Below are 15,396 nucleotides of genomic sequence, written 5' to 3' on the forward strand. Positions count from 1 at the left end.
TGTTACAGAAAACGTACTTTTTTAATTTTTAGAAATTTGATATAGCAAAGCCAGTATTTAGATGTAGTTTCAGAATAGAGTCATAGAATCATAGAATGCTTTGGGTTGGAAGGGACCTTTAGAGATCATCTAGCCCACCCCCCCTGCAGTGAGCATAAATAAAAAGAATAGAATGAACCCATCGTTTGTTTTAGAAGCTGAACTACTTCTGATGTTTTCAGATGAAAATGTCTTTTGTTTTGGACAAAAATTCCTTAACTGGGATATGATTTTTTTCCTAGGAATTTCAGTGTGTCTGTAACTGCACATGTCAGCAGATGAACTACTTGCCCAAAACTTGTTGCCCCATCTAGTGTGGACTATGTCATGGCACAGTTATTTTCATCTACTTACTGTCACCTGAAGTGTAAATACACTGGGGTCGTCAGCCTGGCCTGATGTTAAGCTGAAAGTCTGCATTCTGTAACTTATTTTGCTTTTAAAAATTTTGCCTTCTAATTGTGAAACTGTTAGTGTCTGTGTACAGGGGAGAGTACCTTGCAGAAGCATCCTGCTAGCAGCTCCTTCCCATTACAGCTATGATGGTCAATTTGATCAGTTCTGCATTAGTGGGAATGGGGGAATTTAACCACAAAATATAACACAAACTGCTATGAAGTAATTTTCAACAGTTAACCTCGTTGCTGCCTTGTTTTTTGTTAAAGACCAACTTTCCGGGGAAAGATAATTCAATCCAATCCAATGGTATGTGTGAACCATTGGTCTTTCTATTCAAATGACCAGCTAGTACTGACTGTTGGAGTTAGGTGAGAGAACCACAGGCACTTCACAAAACCTGAAAGATATTACTTATGTATGCTAGTGCTGATCGGTGGATGTGTGGAGCCGCTTGTTTTCTCTCAGAATTAATTTGTTGTTCTAAGAAGTGGTGGTGCCAAAGTACCTGGAATTGGTTTTTGTCATCTTTTAGGGAGAAAAAAAAATTCTTAGATTTTTGCTTCATCTCTCTTCTAGTCTTTTTCTTCTCTTTTTAGCCTGTTCAAAGCATCATGACCTCTGACATGGTGCCATTGCTCAGGGCTCTTCAGGAGCACATCTTTGCTGGTCCAACTCATTTGAAAAGCTGTATGTGCTATCTGAATGGCCTTGCTTTGTGCTTCTTTCTTTCCAGTGTTATCTGCCTCCAATGTTTACCTATTTCTTAAAGCTGATTTCTGTTCCTAGCTCGGTTAGTGGCCATAGGGACCATATGCAGCTCACAACTGTGCATCCAAAGCCAAGTAAATAAGCTGCAGTCGTGGGATCTAGGAGGGTCTGGAATTCTCTCTTAGTTAACAGTAATTTGGCACCAAGAGGCTATATGGCTACTAGTCTGTCATTGCTGCAGCATATGGCCTGTAGTAGAGCCTGGGGCCTCTCTGTCTTTTATGCAGAATTAAAGCCAGGTAACCGTGGAGTGAGGAATGTTTCCTGCCCTGCTGTGCACTTCCCTGAGGAAAGGTGGCCTGGAACAAAGTCCAGCTGTGCAGAAGCTGTGTTGTGCGACATGCCAAAAAGCAGAGCTGTGATGGTTCTGTGTGCACAGAGAGTCACAGGCATGGGAAAAAGGGAAGCACAGAGCTTACTTTTAAGTTTAACAAAAAGCAGTGCTCTGTTGTTTGTTAGATTTGTGGCTTTAGAGGTACATTAACTACTGTTACAGGGACTGACTAATAACACTAGAGTTGTAACTGAAAAATACCAAAAAGGGGACATCCTGGAGCTTTTTCTCTTAATATGCCACATCATAGAAAAACACTGTCTTGTTTATCAGTCACTTAGCACCCAGACTACTAAGTGGTCTTGCCTTTGTGGTCACCTTACCTCTGCCTGCAACTATAGCAGTTGCCTGCTCAGGCAATAAACTTGATTGGTTTCAACCTACTCCCAGTTTGAAGGTTTTGGAAAGGACCCTTAATTTTGTTAGATATCTTTTTTTTGTGCTCTTTCTTTCTTTTCTGTCTCTCTATTCTTCCCTCATTCTATTTTATTTCTTCAAATTAGCCAGTAAATTAAACAGCAAGTAGATTTTTGTTGTTCTTTACCTGTCCACTCCCTCCCTATAAACTAACAGTCATGATAAATAGCAAGTTTTTCTTCCATTTTTGTGTTGTTCAATAATTGGTACGTTTTTCCACAGCCTGCACACTTAATGTACTTCTAGCTGTTTTAACAATACAATCTCTAGCCTTTTGGGGGTAGAAAAAGGAAAACAAAGCAGGAATTTCAAGTTAACTGTGACGTTGCTAGTGCAGGTCAATCTTCATCTTGTATCTTTATGAGTAGCAGTCACCTCTCTTTCTCTGAGTAACAATTAGGTCCTGATCTTACAGTAGACATGTCAACAATAGATTGAGACACTTAATAATGCTACTAGAAGTGATAGACTTCCAGTTTTAGACATGACACTCTCCATGGTGGTGACCCAGTGCTAGTATTTACTTGGTTGTCTGATAAGAATACCCCATCCAGATGTTGATAGGTACAGTATATCCACCAGCTTCATTGCAATTCATAATATCTAGAAACTCTAGAATATCACACAATATCACAAACTCTAGAAACAACATAGGCTGTAGTATTCAGAAGAATGATACAATTTTCTGCCTTCATCATGTTTGCATTTATAGATACTGTCTCTACTACCCTGGCCTCCACTTTCTCTGTCCAGCCCTCCACCCATCCAAAAGTGGCTATCCTCCCTCTTTTCAGAACTTGAAGTTAAGATGTGATAGAGATTTGATGGTTCCTTGGGCTGGGCCCTTGATTACTTAGCAGATATGTGATGATCATTGTTATTTTCTGGAAGAATTGCTTCCTAGAAATGCAGAGCTACTTCAGGATAGAATCATAGAATACTTTGGGTTGGAAGGGACCTTTAGAGGTCATCTAGCCAAGCCCCCGTGCAGTGAGCAGGGACAGCTTTAACTAGATCAGGTTGCTCAGAGCCCCATCCAACCTGACCTTGAATGTTGCCAGGGATGGGGCCTCTACCACCACATAATTGGAAGCAATTGGAGCAAGTAGGTGCACAGCCACCAGATTTTTGTCATTGTTGCTCTGATGCCATGCATTCAGTGGGGATTCATGGTCATACCTGGAAGGAGACAAAGTGAAAGCTTTCTTTAATCTGGACTGCAAAATGACAACAGACAGGTTGACAGTAATTTCATGTGAGAGCTTCAGTTCCATTGTTTGATTAGATGTGTCTGGTGGTGCTGGAAGTATTGTTTATTTTTATATGGGAAAATCAAAACATTGCTAAGTCTCAGTGAAATCAATCAGTGGAGTTATATTAACTTACACCAAGGAAGGATACGACCTAATGTATTAGAAAATACTTTGTATCTAGTCTTAGTCATATTTTAGCGTATCTGAACTGATGCAGCTTAAACATCTGACTTCTTATGAGACTTTGACAGCCATTTGTTAGGTTTTTACACTTTATGGTCAGCCCCATAAATTAAAATGGCTGAATAAATGAAACTTGGACTTTCATTGCCTAGTTTTCCATCTACAACACAGGTCTGGGTTTCAAGCAGTGCAAAAGCAGGCTTCTTCTAGATGCACTTCCTTCTATTGTTGCTGAAGTAAATGTTTGTAAGAATATAAATTTACTTGCTTCTGTCTACCTCTGAAGAGGTGGTGCCCATTTGAAATCTAACCCCCTTTTCTATGCAATACTTCATCTGCTTCAATGGAAGAATATCTGAAGTGGGCTGGACTCTTCAAAAGTAAAATGCATGAAGAGTTACAGAGAGTCTTTGTGTCCCCTGTCTCAGCAAAGACGTTCCCATTGCTTGTGGTCTGCAGCAGTGCTGCAGAGTGATAAGACACCTCCCTCTCCTCCTGCCCCACCCCGAGGTTTTCTGCAAGTGGGGCCAGTGAAATGGCAGCAGCCAAAGGGTTGACTGTAGGTAATTATTATGCACACTGCAAAGTGGTTTGGATAAGCAGTAGCTCTTCTCTGAGTACATACATTATGGTGAGAGCCCCAAAGGCTGGGCTTCACTTTCAGTTTGTGCTGGGGTTCACTTCCCTGGTTTTCTGGGTGCTTGAATGTTTAACAAATTTAGTATCATGAATATTTGTGTGGTTTTTTTGTTTTGTTTGCAAAAAACCCTCCGCCCCCCCAGTGTATTAGAAGGCTTTTAAATGTCAAAGAATGACAAATAAGCCCAAAATAGTGATTTGGCAGATTCTACTTGCACTTATTTTTTGGACCAGTGCTTTCTACAGAGGTTAAAAAACAGACGAATAACCCCATCCTAATTTATAGAGAGCAAAATTTACTTCAGGGTGGTAGACATGTGATTGCCCACCACTAGGGAGAGTTTCTTATAACTGTTATTGGTTAAAACAATTTGTATTTGTGTGTGCTGTGCCTCTAGTGTCGCAAGATGGAAACTTTTGCTAAACCAAATCATTGCATAGGACCAGAAGCAGGAAGGAATGAGGGTGTTGGAGTATAGTGGCATGTATCTTCCTGAACCTCCCATTGAATTCTAGCTCTATATTTGTCAAGCAGTATGCACACCTGCATCTCCTCTTCTGTGAAATCCATCTGCATGAGTTTGGATACCTTCAGCACGGTCAAATCTAAGTATTTTGGATTCATAAACCTGATAATTCCCATTGATCTTGTCAACTTCAAGTGTGTTGGCAAGCAAGACCTGATGTCATCTCCTCAAACATATACAGAACAGTAAGACTTCTCAGTAGTAATCCTTAAATATTTTATCTGGGGTAAATGGAAAGAGGATTTCAAGACTTCCCTGTGTCTTCCCCTTCCTTATACTCACTTTCTATTCTTCAGAGAACTCAGAATCAGGTACACCATATCAACACTGCTGCAGTACAAGGGTGTGTGTGGAACCTTTTCCCTACTGTATTGTTTCAGTGTCATAGGATAACCCCTGTGCACAGCGATTCCACCTTTGAGGACTGAAATTGATTTTCCTTATCTTAGCATGTAAAAATCTGACCTTTAGAAGCATTAGCTGCCAGAGCATAGCAGCACCAGATGCGGAAAACATGAAGGTAACAGCTTTTAAAGTGCTGGAAATGTGTTTAAAGGTCTATTAGTATTGGCACAGGGCGGTGAGCTACATACTGAGTTGGTTTGTTCTCATTCAGTGCACACTCTCAGTACTAGAAGGTAGAGTCTATAGGAAGACTTTTGCTCTTTGTCTTGCATGGTCAAATGTCACAGGCTCCTGTGTGCTCCTAGTTAAAATCTGTGTCGATATAGTGGCTTGCCTAACTCTTTCTGACCGCACCTCATCAGCTGGTTTGCTAATTTGATATTGGACAAACTATTTGGTCTGTGTGGGACAGAGAGAAACAATCTCATACTGAGTACCTGGGCGTAAGCGAAACCCCAAAAGCAGTGACTGTAATGGTCAGCTGTGCTGTTTATATAACTGAAGTCCTGCTGTCTGCATGTAGGAATTGGTGGAGACACAGAACGTGCTTCTATCCTTTCCATTTCCATACTGCTTGACTGTTTACCTTCAGGGCAATACCTGTCTGATGACCGTTTGATTGAGACATTATCAAGTAATGCAGAGGTTGTGCTGCTTTGAGGAAACTTGCCCCATTTAGTAAGGGCAGTGAAGATGATGTCTGAATTGTCAAAACATATTTTTTCATCGTATTTATAAACAAATTTTGTTTTACCTTGCGGAAAGAAAAATTGCATGTTGTGGTTTTATTTAAACAATGCACTTTTTGTAGTTTTGAAAAACAGCTGACCTCCTTTGTTAAATAGTTCAAGGTATGGGGAAAAAGCATATTTAAAAGTGATTCTGATTTTCATTATAGCCTATTTTTGTTTGACAGGAGGGAGAACTGAAGGAGAGGTCATCAGTATGCTCAGGGGGAGAAGCTGGAATAGACCTGTAACATCTCATTCACTTTGATACTATAAGAGTTTCTGAAGGACCTCAACCAAAGTTAAAATAGCATGTTAAATGCTGGAGTTCCTGCTCAGCAAGGGGCTTAACGTATCACTGTTGAAATACACAGGACTGGAAAAGAGGAGAGGGAAGAGACAGTAGTATTTGTGTTACAGATGGGAAATTATAAGGTGTGGAGACATTTACTGTGTGTTAGTCTGGAGAAGACTTGGGACCTGAGTCACAGCCCTTAAAATTGTCTTGCCTTTAAGGCAACACTGTAAGTACTGTGCTCAAGCCAGTGAAGACTATTAAGAGCTGCATCTGTTAATTCTGGAATTAGCTACATAACTTTGGTACCATGAGACAAGCTGGTCCTACAGCTACTGTCAGACGTTCATTGTAGATTTTCATATCTTCCCAGTTGTTCACACTGCTCCTCCACCAGCTTTGAGGTGACATTCCCTTTTCTAGCAGGATTAGTCCTATGCCGTCAGACAAACTCTGGATTCTTTCGTTGTTAATTCCAGATCTAACAGAAGACAATGTGGCTCACAAGTGTTTGCTTCTTTCTTTGTGCATTGGCATTATCATTGAACTTCACCAGTGAGAGAGCTTGCCAGGACAGAAGGCAAAATGTAAATGAAAGTAGATGTATTGTTGGAAACACTGGTAAACAATTTCTGCGTGGCTGTACATCAATGCAGACTGAGGGCGTATGGGGAAGTTACTCGTGTTTTGCTGTGAGAGCTCTGAAACATGCTGCAGTTTCACTGCCTGAATAACTCATAGGCTGAATCTGAAAGTCACATTTTTCATTAAAATGGCCATGTTTGTGCCTCTTGCCAGTAGTGATTGTCTAGTTGAGCAGGGACATCCGCTTTGACACCAGGAGTATGAGGGCTGCCTGCAGGAGGTTGAAATTCTAGTTTCCGATCTGATTTATAAGTGGTTTATACTTTCAGCTTTCCTGTTTAATAGTTAAATAAACTGTTTAATGTTTAAAAAGTAAAATTCTTCTGATAATTAAACCAGTATGCAGGAAAAAAGCTGAGCACGGCCACATCTTGGCTGAGCCTTTCAGTGTGTTCCCACAGTTCAGATCCCAGTTCTGTTATGAGCAAGCTCCTGGTTGCAGAGCACTGTGGAAAGTGCATTTAATGCAGCACTGTGAGCTCTCACCTCATGATTGTATTTTTATATCCACCGATCTCCTATTCACAAAAGAGACTGACAAGATGGTGGGGAACACACTGCAGGGAAAAATACTGAATGATGTTGGGGAGACAGATACATGGCCTGGCAGAATTTTCCATCTACTTATTTCTGCTGTTGCTGTGCTACTGTGTAGATCCAAAACTGGAAGATGACCAGTGTGCCACCTTGATTTTACGTTCTGCCCTGGAATACACCCTGTTCATGGCACTCTGACACTCTGGAAATTATAAGGGTACCCAAATAGTGACAGTCATCAAAAACACCTACTTTTAGCTATCAAGAATATCTGTCTCTTCTCATTGCCTGTGGGGCACATCACTAAGATCTACACTTGGTTCTAGGTAAAACAGTGTTTTGTTTTCCTTTTTACTAGAAATAATGCGGCACAGGAGCGGGAGTCAAGGGAGTCAGAAAGCAAGAACCCTGCTGATATAAGCTCCTTGCCCTGCAGCAGCCTTCTACAGGTTATCGGGAAAAGTCTTTCCTCTTGCTGCATTCAGAACATGTTAGAAAAAATCTTGCAACAACATATCATACCATAATTGTAAAGAGAAAATGACAGCATACATCTGACAAATAGCCAGAATAAGAGGGTGAATTGGATCCTTTCTGTTTCTGTGATGTGTACAGCATTTTCAAAAGCAGGGTAGTAAGTTTTTATAGCTGTGAGGGGCAGAGATGAAGCTGAGTATGTAATTTGGCCTCAGTGCTATGAAGGTGGATATTATGAGCAGCCCATAGCAGAATGGCTGTAGCTTGAAGTAGCGAAACAATACAAAGTGTTTTTGGGGAGGGGGAAAAAATCCCAAATCAAAAAAGCAAGTGCATGTAGATGGAGATCAAAAGCAAGGCTGTAGATGGCAATCCTGGCTGATTAAAAAGTTGCAGTGTTAGCGAAGGGTGTTGAAGTGGGTAAAATAAAAAGCAATTAGTCACCAAGGAGTCTGTGTAAAAGCAAGATATGGATTTGATCAGCCTCAGAATAGTTCACATGTGAAGATGGGAAAAACAAGTAGGCAAGAAGAAACAGAGATAGGCAATTTTAGGAGCTCCTGAGAAAGGGTAGTGTAAAGGGTGTTACTGTCTTGAAAATTGCTGTTGGCTGCTTTGTGGCAGTGTCTTCTAAGCTCATTAGCAAGTTAGCGATGATTTTATTGGCACAGTTACCTTGCTGAATCTTTTCTTGCATTTAGCATTTTTGTTTGCTCATACTGTATTGGAAGGAGTTGTTCAGGAATGCTAACTCTTTAAAAAAAAAATATATATATATTGACCCCTGAATACTTTCTGCCATGCAGGCATGCTCCAGAAGTGGCCATCAGTGATTCCATCTGGATTTCTCTGCTTTTTGAGCAGAGGCCTCCATGCGTCATATACCCTGCTGTTTATAGAGGTGGCTGTACATATGGCATGGAATCTAAGCCAGGGTTTGAAACTGCCTGTGCTATGAGGCACAGTGGGAGCCTTAGGAATTGAACTTCATTTATAGAAGTTGTCCATGGGTCTTGGAGATGCCCTGGCTTTCTGTGGCCAGAAATGATTGCTAAGCACAGAGGCTGGGAAACAGCCAGGTGAGGCACTGGTAGCAACAACCTCTGTTATATTAACAAAGTTGAAAAAAAAACCCTGCCTTTGCTTGCTTTGCTGAACAGTAACTTGTGAACTACCTGAGGTTTCCTTGTGACCCTTTGACAGTCAGGAAGCACAAGTGGCTCTTGTTATAACTAACTGTTGCATGAAATATACCATGCAGTACTCATGTTAAAATACTGAGCAATTCAGGTGAAAGAGAATCTGATCTCTAGCCTGGAGGGGGGTCCTGTGATCGAGAAAGAAAGGAAATAGTCTCCTAAGACTTCACCCTTTCTAAAATAGGCTTTCCTGCATGAGTGACAAAAATTATGTATGGTGCTGTTTATTCTGGTTTTCCCAGATGGTCGAAATCCTGCTGATTTTTACATCTTACATTGGCCCCTGGTATGTAGAGCCTTTTCTCCAAACATAGCTCACAAGACACACACAAGAGAAACGTTGCTCACAGCAAGCAAGCCTGAATCCTCTCTTTGGCTCTTACTTCTTATGTCTGCAAAAGCAATGGTGAGTTTTTTCATCATCATTGAGGGTGTAGGGACAGTCTGAAAACTCATGTACAAGCTCCCTGCAGGCCCAGGCCTGGTGACCCTGGCGTCTCCTGATTGCCATGTACCTCACAGCTGGAGAAGGAGTCATCTTTTTGTGACCAAAGTTAAGACTGCAGACTAAAAAATGGTGCCTACAAGGAGGCCATGTTATGACACACAGGAGCCAACTGCTTTGTTCTGAGCCCTCCAATCAGCTTATTGAGTATTTTAGTGAGTATATCACTAAAATCAGTGTGGTGACTCCTGTGAAACGAGAGTGATAGATACTGTCTTGTTACATGGAACTTCATTGCTATTAGTAGGGTCTTTTCAGCAGCCTCAGCAAAACTGCCAGAAATATGGAAAGGCAGGGCTGACTGACAGTTTCTCTCCTCAAGGTGATCTGTGTGGATAGATGTCAAGAAAAATTGACAGCAGCATCTGAAGGGTCGTTATCTAGGATCATCTTTTTCTGTGATGTGCAGGCTCTAACCTCTCAAGCAGTTTTCATTAGTAGTTTACCTACTGCAGTAATTAGAAAAGTACAGTTTTATGCAGTACAACTTATTCCCATCCACAGCCCATGGTCTGGTCCTGATGGCTTCTTCCTGATGGCCTTCCTGATGGCCTTCCTGATGGCAGGCTCAGGACAAGGCAAGCTGCCTTTCAGCTTGCCAAGGATTTCCCTTGCATGGGAGGATTTACAGTCTAGACCAGAGCTCCCAGAGCCTGGCTTTTGAAGCTGAGCATAGGCTGATGTAGCTGTTAGGGGATGGTGCTCCCTGTTTGCAGAGAAGTATAAGGTCAACCAAGCTGGTCATGCTCTTGAGTTGAGACTCTGTATTATGGTCATGGTCTAGGCATGGTTGGCTCATTCTCAAGTCCTGCACAGAACCAGCAAGACTCTGTTGTGTGCACCCTCTGCACATAACATCGGACTCTTCTTTCAGGAGATCACAAAGCACTTCGTAAGTTCAAGTATTCACTTTGTAGATGAAGCCCAGAGGTAGTGAGTGATCCCTGAAGATTAAAAAGCTAATCAGAGGCAGAGCAGAGAACTTAACTAACACTCTTGTCAGCTGCTTTGTCATTTTTCCTAATAGGTGTTTGCAAAAAACCCCAACATTAAAGTAACATTTACAGATGGCTGATTTTGAAGTGTAAACATCTAAACTCGCCCGTTGACTGTTCTGCCTACCATTGACCAACTTTTTGCTGTTTGTTTCCAGGAACACCTGTCTGGTTCTTTGTGAAAATTGCTCCAATTCGAAATGAGCAGGATAAAGTGGTTTTATTTCTTTGCACTTTCAATGACATAACGGCTTTCAAGCAGCCCATTGAGGATGATTCATGTAAAGGTTTGTCTTTTCCACAATTACATATTTATGCTGCTTCTGTTTGTTTGCCCTGGTCTTGAAAGAGCTGAAGTCCTTTAAATACCAAAGCCAAAGAATTAGACGTTAAAATAACTTGTAGCTATGCCCCGGGGGCTGCATTTGTGCAAGGAATGATTGCTGGTTTCTTAAGCGAATTGGCTCTGGCCTGCACTGGAAAGGGTCATTGCTAATGAAACCTGCAACTGCTTCAGGAAGCAGAGTTTACTTAGCAAATAGGTGCTGCTCTTCCTTTTAAATTCATTATTAATCCACACTCCAGCATAGCCTTCAAAGAGTCACAATGTTGCTAAACAGCCTCTTCGATGTCAGAGGGAACTGAAGGGTCTTGGGCCCTGTACAAATTGTGTATGACACTGTATGCAAAAACTGAGGAATTAACCCTGTCTGAGTCTAGCAAAGATCTGAATAATTTCATTCTGCCTGGCTTGATGTTACTTACCATTATTACGGGATTCCTTATATTAAAGTTCTGGACTAGTTTCCTCTAACATATGTGGAAGAGGTTCCCATCATCTTAAGTCAAATCAAGTTTAAACTATTCTGGTGAGTGAAGTAGCATTGCTGTGTTTTGCTCTTAACCCTTTGCTGAGTTACACCTGGGAAAACCTGGCAGCAAACTCAGCTGTGACAGCAGCATAAACTTGCACTCAGGTTCAGATCCTGTCAGAAATAGACCTTTTGTACCCATATGGAGAATTACAGAGACTTGTGTCCTCTGGGGTAAAAAAAGACGTAAGTTCTCCTGTTGTTTGCATTTTTCTAGTATTTAATAATATTTGTAGTATTAAATTAAACAGGAAGCTTACTGTGAATGTGAACTGATTTACATTTATGCTCAAAATGTTATTCTTTAAAAACATAGTTTCTCAAAGTGGAAACACCTGTTACCATGAAAAAGGAAGTACAACCTTGACAAACACACCCTCTTCCAGGCTATGTGGGTTGTTTTTTTTTTTTATTCTCTTTTTAATGATATTTGTTTGGTTCTTCATTGCTTTAGTAAAACTAAAAAATGTACCTTGTCAGAAAGGTTGGGTCTACAGTATTTTTTTCCCCCTGCCTACTGGTCTTCACTGTATCCTGATGAGGACTGACAGCAAAGATAAATCAGCATGATGCAGTAAAGCTGGGTCTCATTTATTTGCTGGGAGTGAAGGCCCTGGCTTCATTTAGTCAATTGATAAGCAGGACTTTGACAGGGGTGCTAGCTGTGTCTTTGATTTCACAGAAGATCCTTAATGTGATAGTGATATGCACTCTTGTGAAAAGAGTTTGTCCTTCAGTTTCAACACAAGGAAACACTGTAAATTTTTGTTTTCAAGAGAAGTATGTTGAAGGAAGGGAACCCTGATTTTTTTTAAAAAAATCTCCTTTGGATCTTGAAATCATGCTGTTCTTACAGTGATCATGGTAATTCTTAGTAGTTCCATATCTAAAGCAATATAAGCACTAAACCCACATACAAGTGCACCTACTTGCAGAGGAGTTAAGATGATAAGCAAAACTTCTTCATCTAGCCCATGGAAACTGGCTAAGTGACTAACAAAAGTTGCAGACAGAAGAACTGGACGTATTATTTAGAGGCTGCTGATTCACAGCTCTGTATTCCTTCCGAGTGCTATGACTTTATGTACAGAAGACTTCATGCACTAAGTGAGTCTTCCAAATATTGTTTCTGAATCTCCTAAAATGAATGAAGTTGCACCAGTTTCATGCTGGTAAAGAGTTCTCTGTCGCTGTATACACAAATCAAACATGATATAAATGAAACTGCACATTCTGTTCTAATCCTTAATTTATCCCCTATGCCTTTCTTTCTTCCCTAAGTTAGTTGCTGTAGGCTAGCTTTGGAATTTGTTGCATGCATCTCAGGAGGTGATATTGTATCAGTCACTTGATGGCTAGGTGAGCAATTTCTTGGAAAAGAAGAGCTGATTTGTCAAACAATTAAATAATTTTACATGCATGACCATGCCTTTAATGTTAGATCTCATCGTGCAATTATATACTGTGACGGGGGAAAAAAGGCAGGTATGGAATGTCAGACAATTGTCTGTAGTGGGTTCTAGGATTCATGGAGGGGAAAAATATTTTTGAAAGATCAAAAAAAAGGTAAAATTATATTAGCTTCTTCTAAGAATCATTGCTTTTACAGACCTGAGCTTTGAAGAGGGCATATTCTTTGCACCGTGTACAACATTACACAGGAATTTTGTAGCACGCTTTTGGAAGACAGCAATTTTCGTAGGAATGTTTCTTATATTCTAAAACCAAATGAGCTCCCACTCTGAAAACCTAAAACTGTGAACTTGGAGATTTATTGTTTAATTGAAACAACTGAAAACTGATTGCTAAATCAATTATTTTTCCTTCTTTTGCCTTCAATCGGCTTTCACCAATTTCTTTTACTGTGTTTATATGTGAAATCAGTTCCTGTGCATATGACCCCTTAATATGTAAACGGCTGCCTGCAAATGCAGGTATTTTATTAACATATGTGCTATTTGCATAGTTGGCATAGAATGGCATAGAATAAAGTATTTAAGTTTTTCAAAATCAATGCCTGTATGTCTATGTAGAGAAAAGCATTATGTAGTACAAAAACATGATCAATTTAAGAGGCAACTAATCTGTCAGGCTAAGCCTGCTTAGCTGTGGTATATCTCAGTTTTCTATCACCTGCTGGCAATTTCAAGAATGACTGTTCAGCTGCAAATGATGTAGTGACTCCTTGAGTGTGAAGTGTTGAGCTCCAATGACAGGTGTTTGACTTGTACACAAAAATGAATAGGCATCTTTTATCTGAAGGTGACTCAGAGAGATAGAAGGTCCCAGTACCAATTTTTATTAATAATTTTAGACATTTGAATAGATAAAACAAAAAAAAGTTTCTAAAGCCATGTAAAAAATAGACTTCTAATTGTAGTCTTTGTTAATTGATTCAGATAATTTAGAAGATGTTTATTTTATGATTGCCATAGAAGTTAAATAAATTTGCCTTTAAATGCGGCAGCTTTAAAAATAGTGCATTCTAAATAAAACAGCTTAAAAATAGTGTGTCAGTGATAATGATATAGTATTTTTAAACAGCCTCATTCCACTCTTTGCCGTATGCTTGCCCCTTTAAAAATCAGGAAAAAATAGGTTTACTTGAATAGAAGCAGGCAAGATTAAGCTATAGCATAGCTAAATTTGGCTTGTGAAGTGATAGGTCACCTTCTTAGCTGAATTTTAGAGTATATGCTATATTTGGAATTCATGCATTTTGTCTGTATGTCTTTTTTTGTTTGAGATCTAACACACCAAGTATGAGTTGTTTGAGAATAGTGTATAAAGTAGAATGCATCACTTTATGAAAACAATAATTTGTGCAGACAAACAGAGTCTGTGCCTGCACTCTGAGTAGCTAGTAGGAAGTTTGTCTGAGCAGGTTTTGCATGTTTAAATACAATGTGAACATATTCAGATGCATCTATGCTGCTTTATAAAAGTTTGGAAATTATGCTTTGGATACTAATTTTTGCTTTTGATACTTTGTTTTTATACAAAAAGGTGATCAAATTCATCATCACTGAATCATACAGGAGAACGGTTGTTAGCCTCCTAGCTATTGTAACCTCCTGTGCTTTGTAGCAATCATCGGTTATCATCTCCTCTGCAGAAGAAGCTTTGTTTCATTTTGCAGCTAAGCTGTCCTTTGCATCACAAGCAGGACTACACAAAAAATAATACTTTGATTGCCTCCATCTTAATGCAGGGAAAACTCCCCAAGTGTTTCCTTTTTTTCCTTTTTGTTTCTGCGGGTTTTTTTTTTGTTGCTGTCTAATTTTTTTGTTCTGTTTTTAAAGATGTATTTATATGAGCAGAGCCAGTGTTTGAAATATTTTGATTAAGTTATACTCTACTTTCATCTAGATGAAATGTTTTCTTAAAAAAGGAAACAAATGAAAGGGAAGTGGTGAGTGTATTAAAAAACTTTGGTATGCTTTCCCAGTCCAGATGGAAAAATAAGACAGTTTTAGTAATGAAGTTTCAAATGGAAGGAGCATTAAGACTGCAGAGAGGCATGATGGATGTAAGCAGGGATCTTTGATGTGCAAGAAAACAAAGGTGGTTTGAGTGGTAGCAAGAACTGCTAGAATCCTGATTTACTCACATTTACACAGTTCTATGTGAACAACAGACACATGACCAAATGAGCTTATTCTCTAGCAGGCAATGGCTCCTTATTCTGACTCTAGGGATTGTATAAGTCATGGATCAGCAACTTGATAACAAGGGTTCTGTAACTGCCACAGTTCCTAATGTTTGCATTTACGAGTCATCATGATCAAATTGAGGAGAGTGGCAGGAAACAAATAACTACCTACAAATAAATAATAAATGTTGTTGTGGGTTGAGTATCAACAGATCATGCTCACCTCAAAATACAGAAAATAGGTTTGTTCAACTTAAGAGCATTGTTAAATGAAGCTTCATCCCTTAAAGAGGAGAAATCTTGATGAGTTAAACATCATATCACAAAGGTGTACTTCAGTGCCATGTTTCCCCATGAAACAAAGCTCAGGGGACAGCTTTTGTCCCTGCTGTAGGCATCTTGTCATCTTGGGTGTTTTGAGAAGCAGTTTCTATTCAACTTTTTGCAATTAAATGAAACAGCATCATGGAACGCAGGACAGCTAAAATCAGTGCTGTTAATGGTGAAGGCTCTTCATCCTTTTGAAG

General features: G+C 39.8%; 1 protein-coding gene across 1 annotated transcript in view; it reads left to right on the plus strand.

Annotated features, from left to right (window-relative positions):
• KCNH1 (potassium voltage-gated channel subfamily H member 1) overlaps positions 1-15,396 on the plus strand; it is a 185,411-nt gene that overhangs the window by 14,361 nt on the left and 155,654 nt on the right. Inside the window, exon 4 of the mRNA XM_075707277.1 lies at positions 10,504-10,632. Within this exon, the coding sequence (XP_075563392.1) occupies positions 10,504-10,632 (129 nt within the window). The remainder of the gene's footprint in view (positions 1-10,503; positions 10,633-15,396) is intronic.

The sequence above is a fragment of the Pelecanus crispus genome, chromosome 3 (genome assembly GCF_030463565.1).
Source record: "Pelecanus crispus isolate bPelCri1 chromosome 3, bPelCri1.pri, whole genome shotgun sequence".
Classification (NCBI taxonomy): domain Eukaryota; kingdom Metazoa; phylum Chordata; class Aves; order Pelecaniformes; family Pelecanidae; genus Pelecanus; species Pelecanus crispus.